Genomic DNA, 23,800 nt, shown 5'->3' with positions numbered 1-23,800 from the left:
AATCAATTATTGTTAATTATACTCAAATGTGCAACATGCTACATGCTTTATCCACTTGAAAATTATTTAATTGAACTTAAATAATAAATCATTAAAAGAAGAATTTAATTTAAAAAAATATAGTAATTGCATGTCAGTTAAGTCAGCTTAAACCCACTGAGATAAAAACAACTTCTCATACGTAAATTATGATTATGATTATACATTGTATGAATATAAAATATCTTGGATTTAATTATTTATTTCTCAAATACACCAGTAAAATATGTAGTTGGATGCAATGCAGCAAACAAATGGTGTTAAAAAAGATTTGAAAAATGTATGCAAAAAAGTTTTTACCAGTCAAATCAGAATTATTATTTTTTTGTTTCATTATTCTGTCATGTGAATTTTAAAGTATATGTTGCCTGACACCATGTTGTTATTGTGTTTCCTCTCAGATGAAGCTGTGTGTGCTGCTGCTGTCGGTGCTGCTGGCTCTGGCCTCAGCCGGTCTGCAAGACATCGTCAAGAAAAGCTCAAAGCACAGAAAAGGTGAAAACAATTAATTTTCCCTGTGTTCCAAATCACATACTTTTTCTTTTTACTACACTACATACTAAAGTGCAGAAGATTTTTAGGGCCAAAGGAGAGAAAAAGATCAGATAAGGAAGTTTTTTTTTCATTGTTTTGAGAAATGTCAAGAATAAAGACGAATTCTCCAACATGCTATTGGAGTTAGTGGGGCATTTATGTATTTTCAGCACACTGCAATTGACGTGCATGTATTGGGACATCCTAAATCTTTTTTTGGCATACTAAATAGGGAAGTAGTTTGTTTATTCAGTTTTGAGAATATACCTTAGAAAAAGTTCCCTTCTCTGTCACACCCAAAGTTACATAGTGCACCTTTAATCTGCAACCTTTCTGTCCATCTGTTTTTCACAGTCTTTGATTAGTCCCACAGTGGAGATGTTTTCAGTGTTAAAGCAGCAACAGAGGATAGTGCAATAACAAAAGCACCAGTATGGATGCAAAATAAAATAATAGACAATGTAAAGAGTAAAAGAAAAGTTGACACAAAAAATACGCCTTGAAAAAATACATGTAAAAAAAATAACATATATTTTTTAACCCTTTTCATCCATCTCTTCCCACAGTCTCCTTACTGAACCCAGCCTTGGAGGACATTGTCCCTGCTCCCACCAATAATGACGTGTCTGGCCCTTTAAATCCTTCTGACTTGGAACAGCAGCAGGATATTCCCCTCTCTTCCATATTCGGTGACAACGTAAACCTCCAGTGGCTTACATGGGCCGGCAATCTTCCCAACGGAGCCGTGGGCATTTACAACGGCTACACCGAACGCACAGACTACGTGTGCAAGTACAAATGCGAGGCCGGTTTCTACACCCCTAGTTTAGGCCCTTACTGCCGCTACCCTTACGGAGACCAAGAATACTACGCTCCCGAATTCGAGATCTTGACCAACAAAGACAATTTCGAATTCCTAGAATGGCAGGAAGGTTCCCGCGGTTCTGTGCCCAAGTATTCCGTCCGCACGTGCCCGGGCGTTGGCATTTACGTCGGCAAGAATAAATATGGTCTTGGGAAGGTAGTGCCCCAGTTTGAGGCGTTTTTCTTGCCCTGGGAGGGAGATGAGTATTGGTACAAGAGCTACCAAGTTCTTACCATCAACAGAGACGCATACACACAGCAAATTAGCGATGTTAAGTATGATATAGATGAGGTTGCGATTTTCCAATATCCTCCCGAGACCATGCGTATTTCAGGGGTCACCAACAACGAATGCCAGTCAATACAGAAGACAGTTACCATCTCGAAAATCTCCGAAGTTGAAACTACGTGGAATATTGGCAGAGCTACAATGCTGGGTATTACAGGTAGCATCACAGCTAAAATCCCCTTCATAGGCTCAGGTGGTATTGAGTTGGGTGGCGAGAAGACATTGCAATTTAACAGGGGAACAACTGTGGTAGAATCGCTTAGTCATTCCGTGTCCGTTGAGCTCACAGTTCCGCCAAACCACTCGTGCACAGTGCGTATGGAAGGGCGTAAGATCAAGGCAGATATCCCATATTCGGCGAGACTTAGTCGCACGTATCGCAACGGAGAAACCCAGTGGACGTCCATATTTGGGACGTACGATGGAGTTCAGATCGGAGAAGTTCGGGCCGTTGTGGATAGATGTAAACCGGTGGACGATGCACAGCCCTGCCCTTAAAATTCTGACTGAAAAAACACACAGAAAGACAAATTTAAAAAGGATTCGATGTATGTGATATTTAAAGCAAATATGTCACAATAAAAAATAATTAAAAAGAAATGGAAAATATCTTTCATGACAGCTGGTGTGTAAAAGAAGAGCTCTGCATGTTGAAAATAAAATCATATGGTAGTTAAATATTGTCATACAATGCCAAGCCTTGCCCCTGAAAGACTGACGAAAAACAACCCAAACAGATACATTTGAAAAGCATTCGATGTTTGTGATATTGGAAGCAAAATAAAAGTGAAAAATATACTACCATATAAGAACTTTGCATTTTGAAAATAAAATCATGTGGTCACTAACTTTGTCATCACTTCCTTTCTCTTCAAAACCTCTTTAAAAAGGTACATGAAATAAATGAATATTTATCATTAATAAATTCATAATCACAACATGCACCAACACCAGAGCAATAAGGTACATTTACTCAGTGATAAACTCAAGTACAGTTTGGAGTTTTTGCTTATTTTTTTTCCAGAAACTTAACTTTTCATAAAATACAGTTCAGATGAAATATTGTAATATTTTCCTCAATACATTTATCTTGTAGCAGAAATAACAATTTTTTTCAGATAAAACATGAAATAAATAAATATAACAATAAATAACAATGCGCGCTGAGTTATTATATAGTCCCTCACCATCTTCCAGTCCCACCTCAAGACCCATCTCTTCTCCTCTGCCTACCCTTAGATCACCCACCAACCTAAGCCCCATCTACTTTACATTTTCCTTTTGTTTGTTTACTGTTGTGCTCCTATGTAAAGCGCTTTGAGTGTGAGAAAGGCGCTATATAAATTGAATATATTATTATTATTATTATTATTATTATTATTATTATTATTATTATAATAGTTTGACGTTCTGAAAGGTATAGTCATTGTTTTTGTCACACTTTTTTTTTATACATTTCATTGTTTATTCTGTTTGTATGAAAGGTTAATCCTCAAAAGCCAAGGAAGGCAATCAAAATAATTATACTTAAAACGTTGACTTTATGTTCATTTTACATTTCATTGTAGCCTATACCTTTTCACAAAAGTGCATTTAATTCTAATAATAATAATAATTAAAAAAAAACTCTTGCGATTACAATAGGGCCTTCGCACCACTTGATGCTTGGGTCCTATACAGATGAATCGTCCAATACAGAGACAAGCTGTACTTGTTATTAGCGCATCTGTGAACGCTATTAATTCATTAAGTCAATACAGACAGGAAATACTGTTCCCTTTCCCATACACAACATTTAGTTTTGACATTTTGAATGGAGTAATTATTTCCTTCTACGGAGAAGCAGCTTTCAGTTTTTATGCTCCACATATCTGGAACAAACTCCCAGAAAACTTGAGGTCTGCTGCAACTCTCAGCTCCTTTAAGTCAAATCTGAAGACTTTTCTGTTTCCATTTTAACCTGCAATTTTATTGTATATAAATGTTCAATTTCTATTCATTAGCTTTTAAATGTTTTATTTCCATTCATTCGCTTTTCAAATGTGTATTATGTATTCTAATCTTGCCCCTGTAAAGCACTTTGAATGGCCTTGTGTCTGAATTGTGCTACATACTGTAAATAAACTTGCCTTGCCATCTACAGTGCAAATCAAACAGTAGAGATTTGTATGAGTCTTTGCCTGCCTTGTGTCACAGCCAACTATTTTCAATTGTGTTAAAACATGAGGTCCAAAGAGGATAAATACATTTACTGTGAATGAGACTGAATCAGTGCCTGTCTCACTCACTATATACATCTGAATAAAACACTATATAATGAACACAATATATTAAATCTTTGCATGGTTCTTTGCAAGCATTCACAGTCAGCTGAAGGCAGTGACAGTGCAGATTTGTCTGTGTAAGCGACCTTTACACAGCCTTGTTTCACACACACACACACACACACAGTCCCCACTCAGTCCGAAATAGCCTCGTTTCAAAACACACACACACACACACACACACACACACACACACACACACACACACACACACACACGCACACACACACACAGACACATGCACACACACACACACACACACACACACACACACACACACTCAAAGACACTATTACCTCTCACACAGACACACACACACACACACACACACACACCCCCCCCACCCCCCACCCCGCACACAGAGTCCTCAGTCCGTCTGAAATAGGCTAAATAAATTGATAATAACTTTCTGTCTCAAGGTCGCACGCAGATGTCCATTACATCAGCGATTTTTCAATGATAGCGCCTCTTGTCCGCTTTAAGCCAATTCCCCTCTAGTCTACTCTAATCTTGGCACCAGGCGACATTACGTAACTATATAAGGCCCCTTCTTAATCAATGGACCAGTATTTACAGAGGGGGGGATCTAATCACTGTGTTCTTTAGTCTTATCTACAGTATCTAGGCATCAATTGAGAACGCAAGAGCGCCACCAATGCACTTTGGACATCATGATCATGCCATCCAGATACGGGACCTTAAAAATCCAGGACAAATGTATTTATGAAGCACTTTCAACTATAGTCTACACAGCAAAGAATGGAGGGTGTGTGTGTGTGTGTGTGTGTGTGTGTGTGTGTGTGTGTGTGTGTGTGTGTAAGCACGGATCAATAAAGAGTCCTGTTATCATTATCAGCAGAAATACTGTTTTTACACTCCTTCACAGCTGCGGATAGATGTTGTTTTTCTAGGACACACACACACACACACACACAGTTCGATAGCCTTCACCTTAACCTTGAGTATCAATAACTTGTTTTTGCTTTGGCATAAAGTCAACTGGCTATTGAGACAAAAAATAAGACCGAAGACCCTAAAAGATAATCATCTGGACATGTAGCCTATGCCAACCAAACTTGCATAACTAAATGATAATAAGTTAGTTTAATAGGTTGGTCAGGGGTTATGTAAAAATGACAAGACATTTATTTTGTATATATGATGTATAAAATAAATAAATACAATTTAAGGTTTGTATCTATTTTGTTTTTTGCGTAATTTTTCCAAAGGGAAGCAAATAATGAAAATAAATTGCACTTGGACATGAAATATAAAAGAAAACATTGGCATTAAACAAATCCCATCGACCAAAAAGCAAAAGTCTGAAGCTAAATGGCTTATCAGACTTTTTACGTTTTAGATTTAGATTAGCAACTCATTCACTCCTGAGTTTTAGTATATAGGCTACAGTAAAATAAAATTAAAAAATTCAAATCAAGACAATAACAGAAACAATGATCAAGTTAATCCTTAGACCTTTTATAGTATATATGTTTTATATTTAGACCCTATATGTATGAATATTCTCTTAATTGTTTTTGTTTAAATAAATGTTTTTTATTCATTCTCAAAATGCATTCCATAGATTGTAATGATAGAATGACACAGCCATACACCTGGTTTTACTTGACCATTTGTAAAGAAAATAAAAATAATGAAAAATAAAATAAAAAAGTAAATAAATAAATTGAAATATAGAAGCAAAAACATCGAAAAGGGGCAAAATTAAATGTACTTATTTTATAGTACAGTATATAGAAAAGATAGTAACAAATTAAGACTAAGCAAAAGAGAAAAAAACTAAACAAAGTGAAAAACAGCAAATAAAATAGGACCTATTCAGTGGTTGGGCCCTTAAAATTTAAAATTAAAAAGTGCAATATGAATGAAGCACCTTAGATACAGTATATGACAAAGGGTTAATGAAGGGATAAAAATGTTTTGATACAACTTAAAGCTCTTAACTGAGAATATTTCATTTCTGAAGCTCCATATGTGGTTATTTTTCTGCTTTTAGGTAAACTGAGCGTGCAGAAAGTTGCACACAGTAGGTCAATGTCAAGGAAATACTTTATGGCGGGCAATAAGTCTACAGCGAGGTTTTAAAACTCAGCAGCGACTTCAGACAGCGTCACTGCAGGAGGACGGATCTGTCAAGGTAAAAACTGATTCTATATATCGCCTGTTCAACCCTAGAATGTAGCTGTCTAAATTGTTTTTTATTCAACTGTATATATATATGTTGTTTGATTGTTGTTTTAATGTGAAGCATTTTGAGTTGCCTTTGTGAACGAAATGTGATAAAGAAAAAGAGTTGTCTTGCCTATGTATCAACAATGAAAGGCTAATGTCGGGCTTTTACCTGATTATCAAAGACATGATGCAGCATTTCACTCGGTTCAGATTTTCCTATACAGTTTATGGAATTGATCGACAATCAGAATCAATAATAAATACATGTAAAATATTTTGATATCATTTGGAACATGCTGCATTCAGTAATACTGGCTGCTTATAAAATAATAATCTGACACCCTTGAATGCACGTTTATACAACAGAGCAAGCTTCTCCAGTTATGCAATGAATAAATTAATGCAAGAATGGAATGGACATCTAGTTTAGAGGTTATTTTCCCAGGAAACACTGATTGTAATCTCTTAAATTTAACTCAACATAAACATAAAACTAATGTCAATCATGTGTGTTAACAAGTTTATTAATCTCCTAAAAGTCGGTCTTGACATCCAGGTTAGAGTTAGGGAAGGAATTTAACGAGTCTCTGCTTCCATTGTTAATAGTTTCCCTAAGATTGTTATTATTGGTTGATACAAATATTGCCAATCAGCTTCCAAAGGACCACACTCAATTTAATTACTACAAACCTTTTTGTAGCTTTGATGAGTTGTTATCTTTGCTTACTACTTACTACTTATTTTGCATCAAACTAAATTCCCATGCTTTTTATAAAAAAAGTAATTACATTTAAAGTTTGTTAAATCTTGTTGTTTTAGACTCTGTTAATGCATTGTGTTGTGTTATGTCTGGTTTGGTTGGTGAGCCAAAGACACATCTTCATTACAATGAACAATACAGATATATTTGATTCTTTTTTTATATACTTTATTGTAGAAGCAAAAATAGATTATCATCCTACTGTTGTTGTTCACATTCACAGCATCCTACAATTTATTTTGTGCAAACATTCAATGGAAATAATATTCATAAAAGATAAATAAAAACCAAGAGAAAAAAGAATATATATTTTTTTCTTTAAAAAAAATTATTCTATGCTCTTGTGTCCCCCTGTGTGTGTGTGTGTGTGTGTGTGTGTGTGTGTGTGTGTGTGTGTGTGTGTAGATGAGGTGGTGTGTTGTCGTCTTGTGCGTGTTGCAGCTCTGCAGCCCGGCGCTGCAGTCTCTACTCTACGTCTTAAAGGAAGGAGAGGACTTACACAGTGAGTCACAGAAGATACTGGGTGTTTCACATTATATTATACAGTCAATTATTAACCTACATTTCTTTGAAATTTATTTTTAAATTTTTCATCACTGTATCATAATACATCATAGTCAATAAATTGCTCTACAAGACATACAGTAAGTTCATAGTGCTGTTTATTATTTTGAATATAATTTGATGTGCCAGGTTTTAAAGTGTTGAACCAACGAAATTGAGATGAATATATATTTTATTTTAATGCAAACCAGGACAGAAATGTTTTTTTCCAGACCACAAGACGAAATTGAAGTTTGTAAAAAAAAAAATCTATTTGGAAACCAATTGAAATGTTCCAAATGTTCCAGATTTTTAAATTATACATTGTTGTGATTAATATATTTCCATAAATGCCTGCAGTATTACATGTTATGCAATCAAATATTTTACGAAAGATATACGATTTTTATATTTTCTTAAAACAACCTTTTCAACTTCAAAACATTTGAATTTTCTACGTATTATTTGATCTGTCAGACTTTTAAACTGTAAACAAAATCTCTATTTTCTCTTTGTCTTTTTCCTTTAGAGCCATGGCTGAACCCATCACTGAAAGACATTGTCCCATCTCGCGATCTCGTCAGAGCTCCAAAAATCAGAGACATCCCCGTAACCAGCTCAAACTCCAACCCTATGTATGAGGAACACACAAACCTCAAGTGGGTCAAATGGGGCGGGTCCCTCCCTAACGGTGCTGTAGCAATCTACAACGGCTACACCGAACGCAACGACTACGTTTGCAAAGTCAACTGCGAATCCGGTTACTACACTCCTAGCAAGGGGAACGTATGCCACTATCCTTACGCTGACAACGAATACGCATCTAGTACATTCGAAATGCTCGTAAACGTAGATCAATTTGAGTTCATCCAGTGGGTGGAAGAGTCCTATGGAGCGGTCCCCCAGTACTCGATCAAAACCTGCCCGAATTCGGAGATATACGTCGGTAAGAATAAGTACGGTTTGGGCAAAGTTGTGGCCCAACATGAGGCATTTTTCCTTCCCTATGAGGGCGACGAATACTGGTATAAGAAGTACCAGGTTCTAGCTATCAACCGAGACAGCTACACTCAGCACATATCCCACGTCGAGTACCTTATCGATCAAATGGAGCTGTTTAACCAACCTCCGGAAGCTTTGAAAATCTCAAAAGTGACCAATCTTGAGTGTAAGGATGTTGAAAAAACGGTGACGTTGGAGAAAACCACGTCAATGGAGAAGACTTGGAGCACCGGTAGAGAAACCCGCAACGGTTCCGTGTCCACGATGAAAGCGAAGGTTCCCCTTTTAGGCCCGGGAACCGTAGATTTCACCGAGGAACATACGGTGACGTTCTCCGAGGGCACGACGATGGTGGAAACGATCAGTCACTCGATATCCGTTAAGCTAGTGGTGCCACCGAACCATTCGTGTGCCGTGCGGATGGACGGGCGGAAAATGACCGCGGATATTCCTTATACGGGCAGGCTGAGCAGGACCAATCACAACGGAGACACGCACTGGACGTACATCACTGGGACTTACGATGGCGCGAGTATCGGGGAAATAAACGCAGTGGTCGAGAGATGTCAGCCAGTAGCCGATGCTGTTCCCTGCGCCCCAACTCAAGACCAGTGATCAGTTTAAAGGACTTCTGGGTCAAATAGAAAATGTTTCAAAATAAAATACATTTGAAAATTTTTTTTTTTTTGTCTTTCTTTAAAAAGGTGCTCAGAGGAAGTTTCAGTTTGTGTTAATTCTAGCAAATGCAATAGTGTTTTTACTACGCCAGCTGTTGTTCCTGGGTGAGCGTATACCCATGACAAAGGCATTAAGAAAAACTATATAAAAATAGCATTCTTTGCACTGATGGTCTCGTTTGCAGAGGAAAAATTTGACTATTTCAGAAATATTTAAAAGTTCCTCATAGCAACTTAATGTTGGATAATTCAGGACAGTTACCATCACTGACTCAAGCCTTAAAATTCATTTTCAGATAAAATATAAAATATGGGTAAGTTATGGTGAGACACTGCAGGCAAAATTATAATTTTTCAAGCACTATAGTCAATTTTGAGATTTTGCTTCCATTGCATTTCTTCTTTCATACTATAGTAAAAATAAAAGGTCCAACATTAACATTTAGTTATTTATTTGACTAAACCTTGTCTGTTTGCGTCCGTATAGATTTTTTCACATGTTGTTAATGGTCTGATTTACGATAAATTTTCCTCGTAAAATCATGCTGAAAACACATTTTTAAGAGCAGTACATTGCATTTATTGAATGAAAAACAGGCTGTATCTTTTCTATAAAAAAAAATATGTTGATATGATTTTTACCTTATTTTGCAGTCCACAAAGTGATTTATTACCACAACTGGTTTCACTGAAGGCTCTTGATTAGCTACAGGTGTGTTAATCAGGAACATTCAGGTGTGGTGATGACTGGGTGCGACCATAGACCACTGAACATATCGTACTCTGCAATTCAGCAAGGCTTTTTGTTCAAGGTTCAAGGTTTTTGATTTGTCCCAGACACAGAGATACAAAGTAAAACCTGCAGTTGAATTAATGAGGTGATCAGTTAATGTGCAAAAAAAAATTAAAAGATTTGAACATATTATTTTTTTAGGCAGGAGAAATAAGTAGTAACGTGTAAAATGAATATCTGCCTTATACTATTGACTAACAAATAAAAAATACTACAATAATAGTAATATAAGAATGATAGTATACAAATGTGTACATTATAATACAATATATACACAACAAAGAAATGGAGATAATTAGAATATGATATGAAGTATTCACATCAGAAATATGTTAAAGAGTGTTCAATATTTTTAAATATTTGCATTCAAAACACATAATACGTTTACATATTTGTGGTAGAAATACTTAGCCTAACATGTGTTAATATAATATCCTGTGTAAATCAGTAATAGGCTTTGTAATACTGTTTGTAGCCTTCATTTAATTTGCATAAATAAATGCAATAGAAATACATCATGTGTATAAATATTTGCAGCAACAAGTAGCATACAATATCAACAATGTCAAGGAGGCTAAGTATTTATTTACTCTGAAAATATATTTTAGATAGCCTATTTATTTATATTTTCCCTGTGTATTTTATAGCCTGCTGTATTTCTTAGCCTCCGAGGTAGATGGCGGTGTTGCCAAACATACATACAAAAACCTTTTCATTAATTTTATCTTTTTTACACTTGTTGGCTTGTGTGAAACGGGAATGACATGAGGACAACCGGCATACTGTAACCTTACATGAGACTTTACAATACAATATCGCTAATATTGCCTAAAATATCAATTTAACCTGTTCAATTTAACCCAGTGTTTTGAACGTAGTCAGTAGTATGTGGTAGTTTTGACAATTCAGTCCAATGACGTAAGGATCACGCAGGGAATGGTCTATTCATAAACTTTCAAAATAAATGTTCTTTCGTTATCTGTCGCTGCTTTTTAAAAAGCTGTTGAACTTTGTCACGATGAGACGTGTAATAACAAGAGTGATAAACCGCGTTCTGCTGAGTGAAGTGTTTACACCAGCGATGGGCGTAGAAGCAGAAATGCACACACAAGGCCGCCGTAGGCTGGTAAGTGTTCCGACCTCGCACCGGACTCCATTCAAATATATGATGATTTAATGTTTTGTTTTGATTATTTTACGAAATATCAATCAGATTATTTCACTTTCTATACATGTCATGGATCAGTATAACACACTCTTTAATTCGGCATAGGTTTGATTACAAAGAGAGTAATCACTCTCAAAACACTATTTACAAATATGTGATATTGTAATGCAGTAAGTTTTCGCTGATTAGATAATAGTGTCAATCCAATAATAGAAGTTCAAATACATTTTCTGAATCAGTCCAACCTACTCTTAAATTCGGCGTTAATTTATTTCAAATAAGTGCCTGTTTAACCTCACCAAATACAATTCAAATGCTTATTGATTTAGTTTCGAACAATAGAAATTGTACAGTAATAGGTTCGAACATACCAGACTCCATTCAAAATCTCTGAGCCTTTAGTGTTGTTTCACTGATTGGACAAAGTTAAAATCCAATACTATACTTGTTAATCCATTTCCTGAATCAGTAGATACCATTCTTCAATTCAGCATATATGTAATTCCAATGAGTGCACTGCAATATGAGGTGGTTATGTATAAAAAAAATGAAATATTGATACTGTACAGCTTCAATCATATGGTTGTTACTTAGCAAAACTACATTAAATTGGGAGATTTTACAGTGGAGTTAATGTTGTCCTTTACCAGTTTGTCCAGCCAGTTTACTCACAATGGATTTGATGAAGACTGAAAACACACTGAACAAACATTATTAGATATAATTTTTACTAAACATTGTAATATGTATCATGTTGCATTATGTTGCCTTTTGAACAACGTTTTCCACTTCAATGTAGTTCCTTAGTTGACTTCAAGTTCAATTAACTTAAGACTTTTCCACTCCGTCCTATTTAACTCAAATAGAAGCTCAGCGTGTGTAGAGTTAGAACACAGTGTTTACTGTGTGTGAGCGGCCAGAGAGTCTAATACAATGTATTCTATAGTGTTTCTGTTAACAGCCAGTGCATCAGTACCATCAGTGCAAGGCTGCGGCTTTATGTGTTGCGTGTGTGTGTGTGTGTGTGTGTGTGTGTGTGTGTGTGTGTGTGTGTGACTGTGTGTGTGTGACTGTGTGTGTGTGTGTTTTGAGGCTAAAAGTAAAGCTATTGTTGAGTTTGAAAGAAGAACTGTCTGCATTTGAGTCAACTAATTATCTTTTGTTGATATAACTTATCATTCATATGTAATGAAAACTTCCACATTTGAGTTCTAGCCTATACTTCATACTTCATAGTATACTAAGAATTTCAAACAACAACAGCTGTGGCGACTAATTCTGTCATTCAGATAAACAAAAAAAATTCGGTCAAAATGTTGATTCAATCATTAAACGGTGTGTGTGTGTGTATTCGTGTGTGTGTGTGTATTCGTGTGTGTGTGTGTGTGTGTGTGTGTGCTCATACTAAGTGTGTGTGTGTGTGTGCTCATACTATGTGTGTGTGTGTGTGTGTGTGTGTGTGTGTTCATACTGTGTGTGTGCGCGTATTCTGTGTGTGTGTGTGTTCATACTGTGTGTGTGTGTTCCAGGTTGTGGGTCTGGGTAACCCGGGGATGGAGGGGACCAGACACAGCGTTGGAATGGCGGTGCTCGGAGCTCTCGCCTCCCGACTCGGCGTTAGCGACCGTTGGCGTGGAGACAAGCATGTGTCCGGTGAGGTCATCGTGTCGGAGGTGGAACACACACACGTGGTTCTGCTCCGGCCAAAGCTGCTCATGAACATCAACGGGGTCTCGGTCGCTAAAGCAGGTCAGGAAATATACAGCCGTGGGAGACCACTCCAAATGTTCAGTGTCTCTCGTTTTACTATTTATAGGCATAATGTTTGAGTAAAATAAACATTTTGGTTTTATAATATAAACTACTGACAACATTTCTACCAAATTACAATACATTTGTTGTCATTAAGAGCAATTTCGATTTATGTAGAGATGAAGATTGAAGAAAAATACAGAGTTCCGGAGCTGTAGCTTGATGTGTGTTGTGTTATTCATGTGTATTTGCTCTGTTACCGTTGTTTTTGTTTTGCATTTGTTTGACTCTACATCATTGCAAAAGAGGTTCATCCCTCAATTGATCTCTGAAAATCATTAAGATTTTTGTACACACAAATTCGCAACCGGCAGTAGTTATTCATTTGGTGGGTCACAATTCAACTGACTTGCACTCTGCAGTTTCAGAGAAGCCTGCAGTAAGTTTACTAAACATATTTACTCTACATAAAATTCTTAGTATTGAATAATTCTATCATCATAAATCTAATTATTTTGAGGAACCTGGAACCAAACGTAAGACTAGAATATGTTTGTAAACCAAACTGTGGGCCCTGCTGCTGTAAACAACAACAGTGAAACAGTAACTTTTCAGGAAGCTTTCTAACTTCAAACAGTGTTCAAGGGATCACATTTTCCTGTGAGGAAAGTGTGTTTATTCAGTGAGTTATGAGAATATACCTTAAAGAAATGTCCCTTCTATGAAACACCCAAAGTAACTGTACATAGTGCACCTATAACAGTACGCTGTCTGTTCTCTGCAGCTGGTAAATACGGCATCCGTCCTGAAGACATTCTGCTGGTCCACGATGAGCTGGACAAACCTCTGGGGAAGATCGCCATCAAGCTGGGAGGGAGCGCCAGGTCGGTTTGGTTCATAGTTCCATCAGTGTATGCGTGTGTATGAATGGGTGAATGTGGTAAGAATTTGTAAAGTGCTTTGGGGCTGAGAAAATTGACTAAAAAGCGCTATATAAGTCGAGTCCATTTACCATGAAAAAATTATAATCAAGAAAAAATTATAGAAATATAGTAGCTACTAGTATAGCCGTAGAAAGATAGATAAATGTGCAAGAGAAAACTTTCACCGTTGTTTATGATCATACTAAGAAAATGCAGAACTAACTTCTTCTTCTTCTTCACAGAGGTCATAATGGAGTCCGCTCCTGTGTCGACTGTCTGCAGACTGATGTAAGTAGCTGAGAAACACTTTTTAATAGTAACACTAGGATTGATTGAAACAATGCAATTATCAAATGGTCTTTATACATGTCAAAATTAATGTATGCACTTATGAAAACATTTATGCTCATTTGAATAGTACAATATAAGACACATACATAGAAGAATACATCGAGAAGAAGTATATGTTCATGTAGAACAAAGTAATGTGCAGATGCCAAATACACTGTATTTTCTGAATCAGAATCAGTTTTATTGTCACTACCATAATACACACTTGGCACACATGGAAGTGAGATATCGTTCTCCATAGATTATTATGTTGCACACAAAAACAGACATATAATAGAAAGAAACAAATTAAACTAGACATACATTAAAATTTCAGAATTTTAGAATTGGGGCGGAATTAAATAGTAAAAAAAACATTAAAATGCGGCATTTGGTAAAGTACATTTATTAATTTATTTTTATTTCACCAGGAGAAGTCTCATTGAGATTGAAAATCTATTTTACAAGAGAGTCCTGGCCAACACAGGCAGCAGCACAGCTCCACAGTTTCAGACAAGAATTTAAAAACAACACATAGAACATAGAAATAGAGTCACAGTCAGAACATCATCAAACAAAGCATGTACACACAGAGGAGACCGTCATAAAATGTACTTTTGCTTGCTGCTGAAATCTTGCATTTAAAACATTTAGAATAGTTTAAACTCTGAATCAAAATCCATCTAAACTGAAATGTGTGTGTGATTGTATTCTGCAGGAGATTCCCAGACTGCGTGTGGGTATCGGTCGTCCGTCGGGCAGAACCTCGGTCGAGCGTCACGTCTTGGGCCGATTCAACTCAGAGGAACAGAAGCTTCTAGAGTCAGTCCTGGTGCAAAGTGTGGACGTTCTGCTGGCCCAAATCACCCCACGGGACCCCCAAGAACAGCCTCGAAAAGGGCCTAAAACAGACACCAAACAGTCCCCCTCCTCACCACAAGGGGGCAACACACACAGAGCTAAGAGAAAGATGGAAGACAGGGACCCGTCTCCAGTCGCTCAGAAAACATCTTGAACATTTACCAGAAAAATTATCTTTATTTAGAATATTTATTTTTCTTTAAAGGTGGAGAATGCTTGTTGTCAACATCACTGGTATGTTAACAACGGGTATGTAACAAATTGGCCCCCACTGTAGCAAGCAACATGCCCGTTTACAGAGCCTAGGCTGTGTATTAACAATGGATTTTTTTTTATCGGCGCACACACAGTGCAGACAGGTAGCAAATCTTGAGGAGATATTCACTGATTTTGACAAAACGTGATTTTGACAACAAGCGTTCTCCAGAATCACTGACTCCACCTTTAAGGAGACACACAACATGATAAAGACTTCACATGATTCCTAATGTTAATCCTGCGACAGGAATGGAGGGGTAAAATAATGACTGTGATAAGGAGTTTTTCAGGACTATCCAGGTGCATTCATCCACTTGTTAAAAATGATTTTTTAATAAAGTTACAATGCAAAGGTTTGCTCTTCATCTACATTTTTTTGTACAACCATTATTACACACATTGGAACATTAATGAAATCACATTGTTCTTTAGGTATTTCATTGAAATGTTTCTGTTATAGTGAGTACTTATTTGATATACTATCTATGGTACAGATGTTGAGCAGGGCCAAAATAAACCCTAGAAGGCAAGTTAGGTTGCTAATTATGTTGCTAGGTACGCTAATTATACATACATACCAAACACTACTTGCCCTTGTTGTATAAGATGGTTTACTGGAGTTTTAACATTGCCCATTTCTTATTGACATTTCTACATACCTAATAATAAGGTCTCAATTGGATAAATGAGGGGGTGCATTTAACGATTATAGACTCACAACAAGTTTCCTAACAACTAAACAGTCAATAAGTTAATTGGGGAAAAAAAAGTCAAGTGTCAACTGAATAACAAAAAGGTTTTCTTAAGGCTACATTTTTCATCTTTTGTATTTGAAAGACAGCGAGCTTCTTGTAGCTACTAAACATATATTTTGTATAAGATGCTTTTCTGGAGTTTGAACACTGCACTAGTATGTTATCAGGTCTTAATTGTGTAAATGAGTGTGTTCTTTAAATTTTAAAACTACTCACAACAAGTGTCCTAACAACTAAAAAACTGAATTGAAAAAAAACAACTTGAGTAAAAAAAAAAGGTTTTCTCAAGGCTACATTTTTCATCTTTTGTCTATGTAAGTGACAGCGAGCATCTTGGTGCCACTAAACATACAACATATGTTCCCCCTCACACACACACACACACACACACACACACACACACACACACACTCCCCTCTTCCATATATCTAGCCCTGCCTGCCTGCCTGGGATGGATGAGGCTCTTTTAGGCTAAAAAAACGAACAAAAAAAACAAGCATATTGATTTCCTCCTCCCGATTGTCACACTAATCACACTCTCCATCAATTAGTCTGTCTTTAATGAGAGGCATCCAGTCAAGAGGAGGGCACTGCATTCTCTCACACTGAAAAATACCAGAATAGGGTTGGTTTAGTGTGTGTGTGTGTGTTTGTGTTTGTGTGAGAGAGTGAGTGAGAGTGTGTGTGTGTGTGAGGGAGTGAGAGTGTGTGTGTGTGTGTGTGTGTGAGAGAGTGTGTGTTTGTGTTCCTGTGTGTGTGTGTGTGTGAGAGAGAGAGAGAAAGTGTGTGTGTGCTTGTGTGTGTTTCTGTTTGTGCTCCGGTGTATGTGTGTGTGCGTGCGTGTATGTGCGTGTGTGTGTGTGTGAGAGAGAGAGAGAGAGTGAAAGCGAGAAAAAGAGCAAATAACACAGCGGAAAGGGTCTCTTCTGAATGAGGTAAATCAATACAAAGGAAGCTGGTAGATTGGGATGGAGGATCGGAGAAGAAAGGAGTCGGGGAAACAAAAGGCTCCGCACATTGTTTAGAGCTGGTCTGTGTGAGCCCTTCTGTCCTGCTACCACTTCACAATAGATCCAGGGACACACACTTGTGGCCTCTAAAGGACACTTCTTAACTCTATGGCACACACACACACACACACACACACACACACACACACACACACACACACACACACACACACACACACACACACACGTTTGTGCGGCTATACTTGTGAGGACATTCATTAGGCTTAAGGCATTCCCTAGCCCCTTACACTAACCCTAACGATCAAAACTCTATACTCTATGACACACACACACACACACCCCACACACACACACGCGCGCGATTGTACTGCTATACTTGTGAGGACATTCATTAGACATAATGCATTCCCTAGCCCTTTACATTAACCCTAACGATCAAAACTCTATACTCTATGACACACACACACACACACGTTTGTGCGGCTTTACTTGTGAGGACATTCATTAGGCTTAAGGCATTCCCTAGCCCCTTACACTAACCCTAACTATCAAAACTCTTTACTCTACTGTATATGACACACTCACACACACACACACACACACACACACACACACACACACACACACGTTTGCATGGCTATACTTGTGAGGACATTCATTGACATAATGAATTCCCTAGTCCCTAACCCTTACTATTGAACGTAAAGGCCTAACCCCAACCCTTACACTAACCCTAACATAAACCTAATTCATACCTGAACATTAAAACCTAGTGTTAACCCTTAAACAGCCCTTTAAAAGGCCTGTCCCAAAGTCAGAACCTACCAAAATGTCCTGACTTTCCAAAAAAAATTCCTCAATCCTATGGTCTTCAACTCGGATTGGTTCACACACACACACACACACACACACACACACACACACACACACACACACACACACACACACACACACACACACACACACTCACACACACTCTCTCACTCTCTCTCTCTCTCACACACACACACACACATACTGAACCCCCCCAAAAAAACCTCCTAAAACCCCGTTGTTATTCTCTTGCGTGACCCCTTGCCTGACATGGGGCCACTTTCCCAGGTCGGCCCGGACTCACTGGTCAGCTTTAACCAGAGGCTTCAATAACTTCCCCAGAGGTCAGAGGTCAGCGGTGGGGCTGGACACCCGGGTTCCTTTAGAAGAAGACCTTTACATTTATTCAGGAATGGACCCCCCCCCCCCCCCCCCCGCTAAACCGCTACACACACACATTCAAACGCACACACACACACACATACATTTTCTCTCTCATACACACACACACACAAACAAACACACACACACACATGCTCTCTCACACACACACACACATGCTCTCTCTCACACACACACACACACACACACACACACACACACACACACACACACACACACACACACACACACACTCACACACACACTCTCTCTCTCTTCTTCTCACACAAACACACACACACACACATGCACACACACACACACACACACACACACACACACACACACACACACACACACACACCCTCTCCGGACAGGGCACACACAGGGCCTGGTGGGGGGTCTTCCCACACATGTGCTAACTCTACAGAAACACACAAACAAGTTGCTGACTCCACTGATGCTAGGAGGTTCATTAAGAAACAGAAGCTACAAACATGTTTAAGTTATTAATTAAAGCTCTCATTCATTTTATTCTATAGTACTTCTTCTTCTTCTTCTTCTTCTTGGTCTTCCAACAGGTGCATTTCCCCAGGACGCCCACTATATTATATATATAAAAACGCTAATAAAAAATGCCATTACAAAACACACTTGGTAGAAATGGAGTACTATAAGTGAGGCGAGCCGCCATGCATGTTGCACCGCCATGTTTCTACAGTAGCACAGAACTGACAAACTTAACGGCCTTACACATTTTTATATATAGTGGGGCGTCCTGGTGGAAATGCACCTGTTGGAAGACCAAGAAGAAGAAGAAGTACTATAGAATAAATAACTAAATACATCTTCACCTCATCACTTGATATTGTGGAAAGACTTGAGGCAATGAGTGGTGGATGATGCCATCTTTAGTAACTATAGCTTCTTGTCCTTGAAGGCCACCGTAGCTTCTGTAAATTCTCCCAAAGGGAAGGGGTTAGCAAGGGAGCGTTGACATCTACAATCTCTCCACTAAATACTGCTAAATACTCCGATATTACACACTGTACCTTTAATTGCATATATAATTTTAATTTCCTATAACATCTCCATTGACTCCCTATTGTACAATACAGTGACCTTCCATTTCATTTGTATTCCTCATATGCCCACATTAATATCTATGTGTGGCCTGAATAGCAGTTTATAGCGACATTTATGTATTTTATCTCTTGGTGTACGACTCTAATAGACCAGTAGGGACCTTTCAATGTCACTGCAGCTTCATTATTTCACCAGTGTATGTTGTGTCTCTTTTAAATTGAATCCCATGCACATGTATCATTGTATCTTGTTGTAGGACTATTTGTTATTTTTTGCACAATTTTTTTATTAAACTTAAAATGTTGTTTTTGATGATTTTGTACGTTGTCAAATAAAGTTGCATTACATTTTTTTCTTCTTCCACTGCTCACAATAGAACATATAATGTTACAGTGAATCCAGGCCAGTTGTGTGTGTGTGTGTGTGTGTGTGTGTGTGTGTGTGTGTGTGTGTGTGTGTGTGTGTGTGTGTGTGTGTGTGTGTGTGTGTGTGTGTGTGTGTGTGCGTTTGTGTGTGTGTGTGTGTGTGTGTGTGACTGTTTGTGTTCCTGTGTGTGTGTGTGTGTGTGTGTGTGTGTGTGACTGTTTGTGTTCCTGTGTGTGTGTGTGTGTGTGTGTGTGTGTGTGTGTGTGTGACTGTTTGTGTTCCTGTGTGTGTGTGTGTGTGTGTGTGACTGTTTGTGTTCCTGTGTGTGTGTGTGTGTGTGTGACTGTTTGTGTTCCTGTGAGTGTGTGTGTTTGTGTTCCTGTGTGTGTGTGTGTGTGTGTGTGTGTGTGTGTGTGTGTGTGTGTGTGCGTATGCGCGTTTGTGTGTGTCTGTGCGTGTGCCTGTGTGTTCGCGCACATGTGTGTGTGTGTGTGTGTCAATTGTCTATTTCCCGATGATCGAGCATTAATAACGGGTCATAATCTCCAGTGGTCTCAGGGCCACACACACTAAATTATTCTAACAGGCTCATGAAAAGACAGCAGTAGCAGTGTGGGGCCCTTTAAGAGGCAAATGACCATCCAACGTGAGGAGACGAAAACGTTACCTCACCATTTCAGAGCAGAGAGAATCCAGTGACATCATGAGAGTCCGCCATCGCCCTCAAGGCAAAGCATGCTGGGTAATCTATCCCTTAACCCAATCATCTAATGGTTTACATTTGGCCTTAAAGGTGGAGTCATGTTTTTGGCCGGCATTGTCTTGTCTTTGTTTTTTTTTTTGTTTTTTTATTACGTCAACTAAAAATGTCCAATAATTGTTTGGGGTGTGGGGTGGGTGGGGGTTATACATGTTTCGATGTCTGTTTGAAAAAAAAAATAATTTATGGAAGAAAACAAAATGTAAAAAAAGAAAGTAAAAAAAGAGAGAAAGGTGTAGTCAGTGATTCTTGATTCATTTTCAGGTAGCGTCACCGAGTTCTGACCTTTTTTTTTGCATTGGAAAACACTGAGAGAATAAACTGTCATAATGAAAACATGACAAAGCCATTTGACTATCTTGTTCATAAACGATGGTGTCAAGACTTCTCATTTTGATGACACTGGCAGTTTCATTGACATGAATACTTGCTTTTGAGGAATAGACTATCCATTTTGAGCAAGTGACATACTTTTGCCGGTTATCCACTAGGTTTTGCAGTTTGCACTAATTGTTTTGAGAAATGCACTAACTGCTGTGCAAATGTTAATAGTGATGTGAGAAAAGCACCAAAGCGACTGAGAAAAACTGTAATACATAGCCTAGATTCTATAAATGGGCATGTAAATAAATGGGCCCAGCATAACTAGCAACATGCCAGTTTACAGAGCCTAGGCTGTGTATTTACTCTGGATTTTTTTTCAGAGCACACTCAGTAAGGACAAGTAGCAGATTGTGAGGAGATATCCACTAAGTTGGTCAACAAGCGTTCTCCAGAATCACTGACTCTACCTTTAAGTTGTCTCACTGTTATAACATTGGGCTTTAAGGTGAAGGGTTTTTGAGCTGATTGGTTCCCAAGGAGAGCAACAGTAAAGATGCACATGCTGGATACAAGATGTTTGTCTTAGAAGAAGCCTCTATAGAGATATCAATAATTTCACTTTTTAAATCGTCAGTCTTCTCTGGAATGATAAACTGAAAATTCACAAAATGAAGAAAATTAGGATTTTTTTTTGGATTGATAGAAAGAAAGAAAGAAAGAAAGAAAGAAAGACAGACAGACAGACAGACAGACAGACAGACAGACAGACAGACAGACAGACAGACAGACAGACAGACAGACAAACAGACAGACAGATAGATAGATAGATAGATAGATAGATAGATAGATAGATAGATAGATAGATAGACAGACAGACAGACAGACAGACAGACAGACAGACAGACAGACAGACAGACACTTTATTGCTTTGCTACACTTGCATCGACTCCTCTGTGATCAGTATTGATTGAAATGAGGGAAATCAATAAAGTGTATTGACGATTGAAGCAGCATTCACATGGACAATGTGCTGAGGATGTTGTGTGTGTTGCTGTTGTCAGTTCATTATCCAGGTTGTGTGATTGTAAAAACTGAATTGGTCATGGTGTCGGTTTTTTCTCAACAGTCAGAGCATTTTATTTTATTATTTATTCAGTGCATACTATGTGTATTATGTCACGGTCTTTTAGATATTTGAGCTATCCAGCTACAACAATTTTTTTTCATAATTACGATGTACTGTAGGCTATGAAATGAATGTGTGTGAATGTAACTGACTTGATCATGATCCTTGAGAAACGCCTTCTCGTTTTGTTGTCGCTTCTAATTAACAAAATGGCAATACATTTGATTTGATTTGATTTGATTTGATTTGATTTGATGTTATGTACTGTATGTTTATCCAGTGCGGTGTTTTAGCCTAGCTTAGCACAAACACTGCAATCAGGGGGAAACTGTTAGCGCCTGTAGCTTAATCAAAAGATAAGAATTGTACAAAAACTTCACATGCCCTGTGTTCCAAATCACATACCCTTTCTTTTTACTACACTATATACTAAAGTACAGAAGAGTTTTAGTCTTTTTACTACACTACATACTAAAGTACAGAAGAGTTTTAGTCTTTTTACTACACTACATACTAAAGTACAGAAGAGTTTTAGTCTTTTTACTACACTACATGCTGAAGTACAGAAGAGTTTTGGTCTTTTTACTACACTACAAACTAAAGTACAGAACAGTTTTAGGGCCACGGGAGAAAAAAACAATCAGATAAGGAAGATTTTTTTTTCATTATGTCGAGAAATGTCAAGAATAAAGACGAACACTCCAAAATGCTATTGGAGTTAGTGGGGCATTCATGTATTTTCAGCATGCTACAATTGACGTGCATGTATTGGGACATCCTAAGTCTTTTTCTGGCATACTAAATAGTAGGGAAGTATGGGGATTGGAACGCAGGGATTATCTCCATCACTAGATGTCTTCTCGTATTATTAATTGTGATACATATACATGTAGACTTTATAACAGTACAAAGTGGTCAAACGAAATACTGTATTTTTACATTCATTTAATTTTGTTATCTAGGACTCAGCTTTCATACTTGTGTTTCTCTTATACACTGTAAAAAAAAATACTGTAAATTTACAGGATTTTACTGGCTACCTAATTGCATTACTTTCACAGTAATTTCACAGTAATTTCCTGTACATATTTTCACAGTAATTTACAGTAAATAATTCACAGTAATTTACAGTAAATAAATCACAGCAAATTACAAGGAAAATACAACTGCATACAGTATATTCACAGTTACCATGCCCATGGAATTACTGTGATTTAGCAATATATAGCTGTGTTATTACAGTACCTTGCAGTACATAAATTACAATTAATAGCTGTGTTTTTTAGTTTTTACTGTGAAAGTAATGCAATTAGGTAGCGAGTAATTTAGTGTAAATTCACAGTTGTCGTACCCAAATACTGTGATATAGCGATATACTGTAACTTCACAAACATGCATCCAAAGTAAAAGGAAAACAAAGAAAACAGGCAATTTGTTCAATTCAATATTTATTTACACATTAATACATTTAACTTTTTCAAACAAGTTGGAAGTACGATTCGGAGAACCTTATAATCTGTAGAAATAATTACATTTTTAAGCCTAAAAATCTGAACTTGTGTCTTTGTGACGTAAACATTTGATCCAAGTAGTTTTGTTTTCACATTAACTGATACAATATAATTCTGTATGCAAAGTGGTGTAATGTTTCTGTGTGTTTCACAATTTCAAGCACATTTCAAACCTTGAAAACACAACATTTTGAATCAAACTTTATGAGCATGCTTTCAACTATAAATGTACAATAGTTATTCATCCTTCCCACTGAGTAGCAGTTCGGTTTGGCAGGGCACGGTAACCCATAGGTCTGAGTGGCAGAGATCCCAAATCAACCTATGGCAGCTGTCACTGTGACATGTGGTATGCCATTTAATTTCATATGCCACAGGATGTGCTGTGCCCTGCCAT

General features: G+C 37.6%; 3 protein-coding genes across 3 annotated transcripts; all 3 read left to right on the top strand.

Moving 5' to 3' along the window:
- Nucleotides 1-440: 440 nt before the first annotated feature.
- LOC307267820 (natterin-3-like) lies at nt 441-2,224 on the top strand (the record flags this gene model as incomplete). The annotated part of the gene is made up of 2 exons (XM_080050228.1): nt 441-534; nt 1,140-2,224. 2 exons carry the CDS (start codon nt 441-443, stop codon nt 2,222-2,224), a joined length of 1,179 nt encoding a protein of 392 aa, XP_079906354.1.
- Nucleotides 2,225-7,408: 5,184 nt separating this feature from the next.
- On the top strand, nt 7,409-9,163 carry LOC307265519 (natterin-3-like; the record flags this gene model as incomplete). The annotated part of the gene is made up of 2 exons (XM_080047271.1): nt 7,409-7,505; nt 8,076-9,163. The coding sequence occupies 2 exons, from the start codon at nt 7,409-7,411 to the stop codon at nt 9,161-9,163; spliced, it is 1,185 nt and encodes a 394-aa protein (XP_079903397.1).
- Nucleotides 9,164-10,788: 1,625 nt separating this feature from the next.
- Nucleotides 10,789-15,605, top strand: ptrh1 (peptidyl-tRNA hydrolase 1 homolog). The gene is made up of 5 exons (XM_080041224.1): nt 10,789-11,144; nt 12,716-12,935; nt 13,723-13,822; nt 14,104-14,149; nt 14,910-15,605. Exons 1-5 carry the CDS (start codon nt 10,983-10,985, stop codon nt 15,204-15,206), a joined length of 825 nt encoding a protein of 274 aa, XP_079897350.1. The 5' UTR covers nt 10,789-10,982; the 3' UTR covers nt 15,207-15,605.
- Nucleotides 15,606-23,800: the final 8,195 nt, after the last annotated feature.

Source organism: Ammodytes marinus (assembly GCF_949987685.1).
Source record: "Ammodytes marinus genome assembly, chromosome: 2".
NCBI lineage: Eukaryota > Metazoa > Chordata > Actinopteri > Uranoscopiformes > Ammodytidae > Ammodytes > Ammodytes marinus.
The sequence above is the reverse complement of the archived record's forward strand: the minus strand, read 5'-3'. Positions and strand labels throughout refer to the sequence as shown.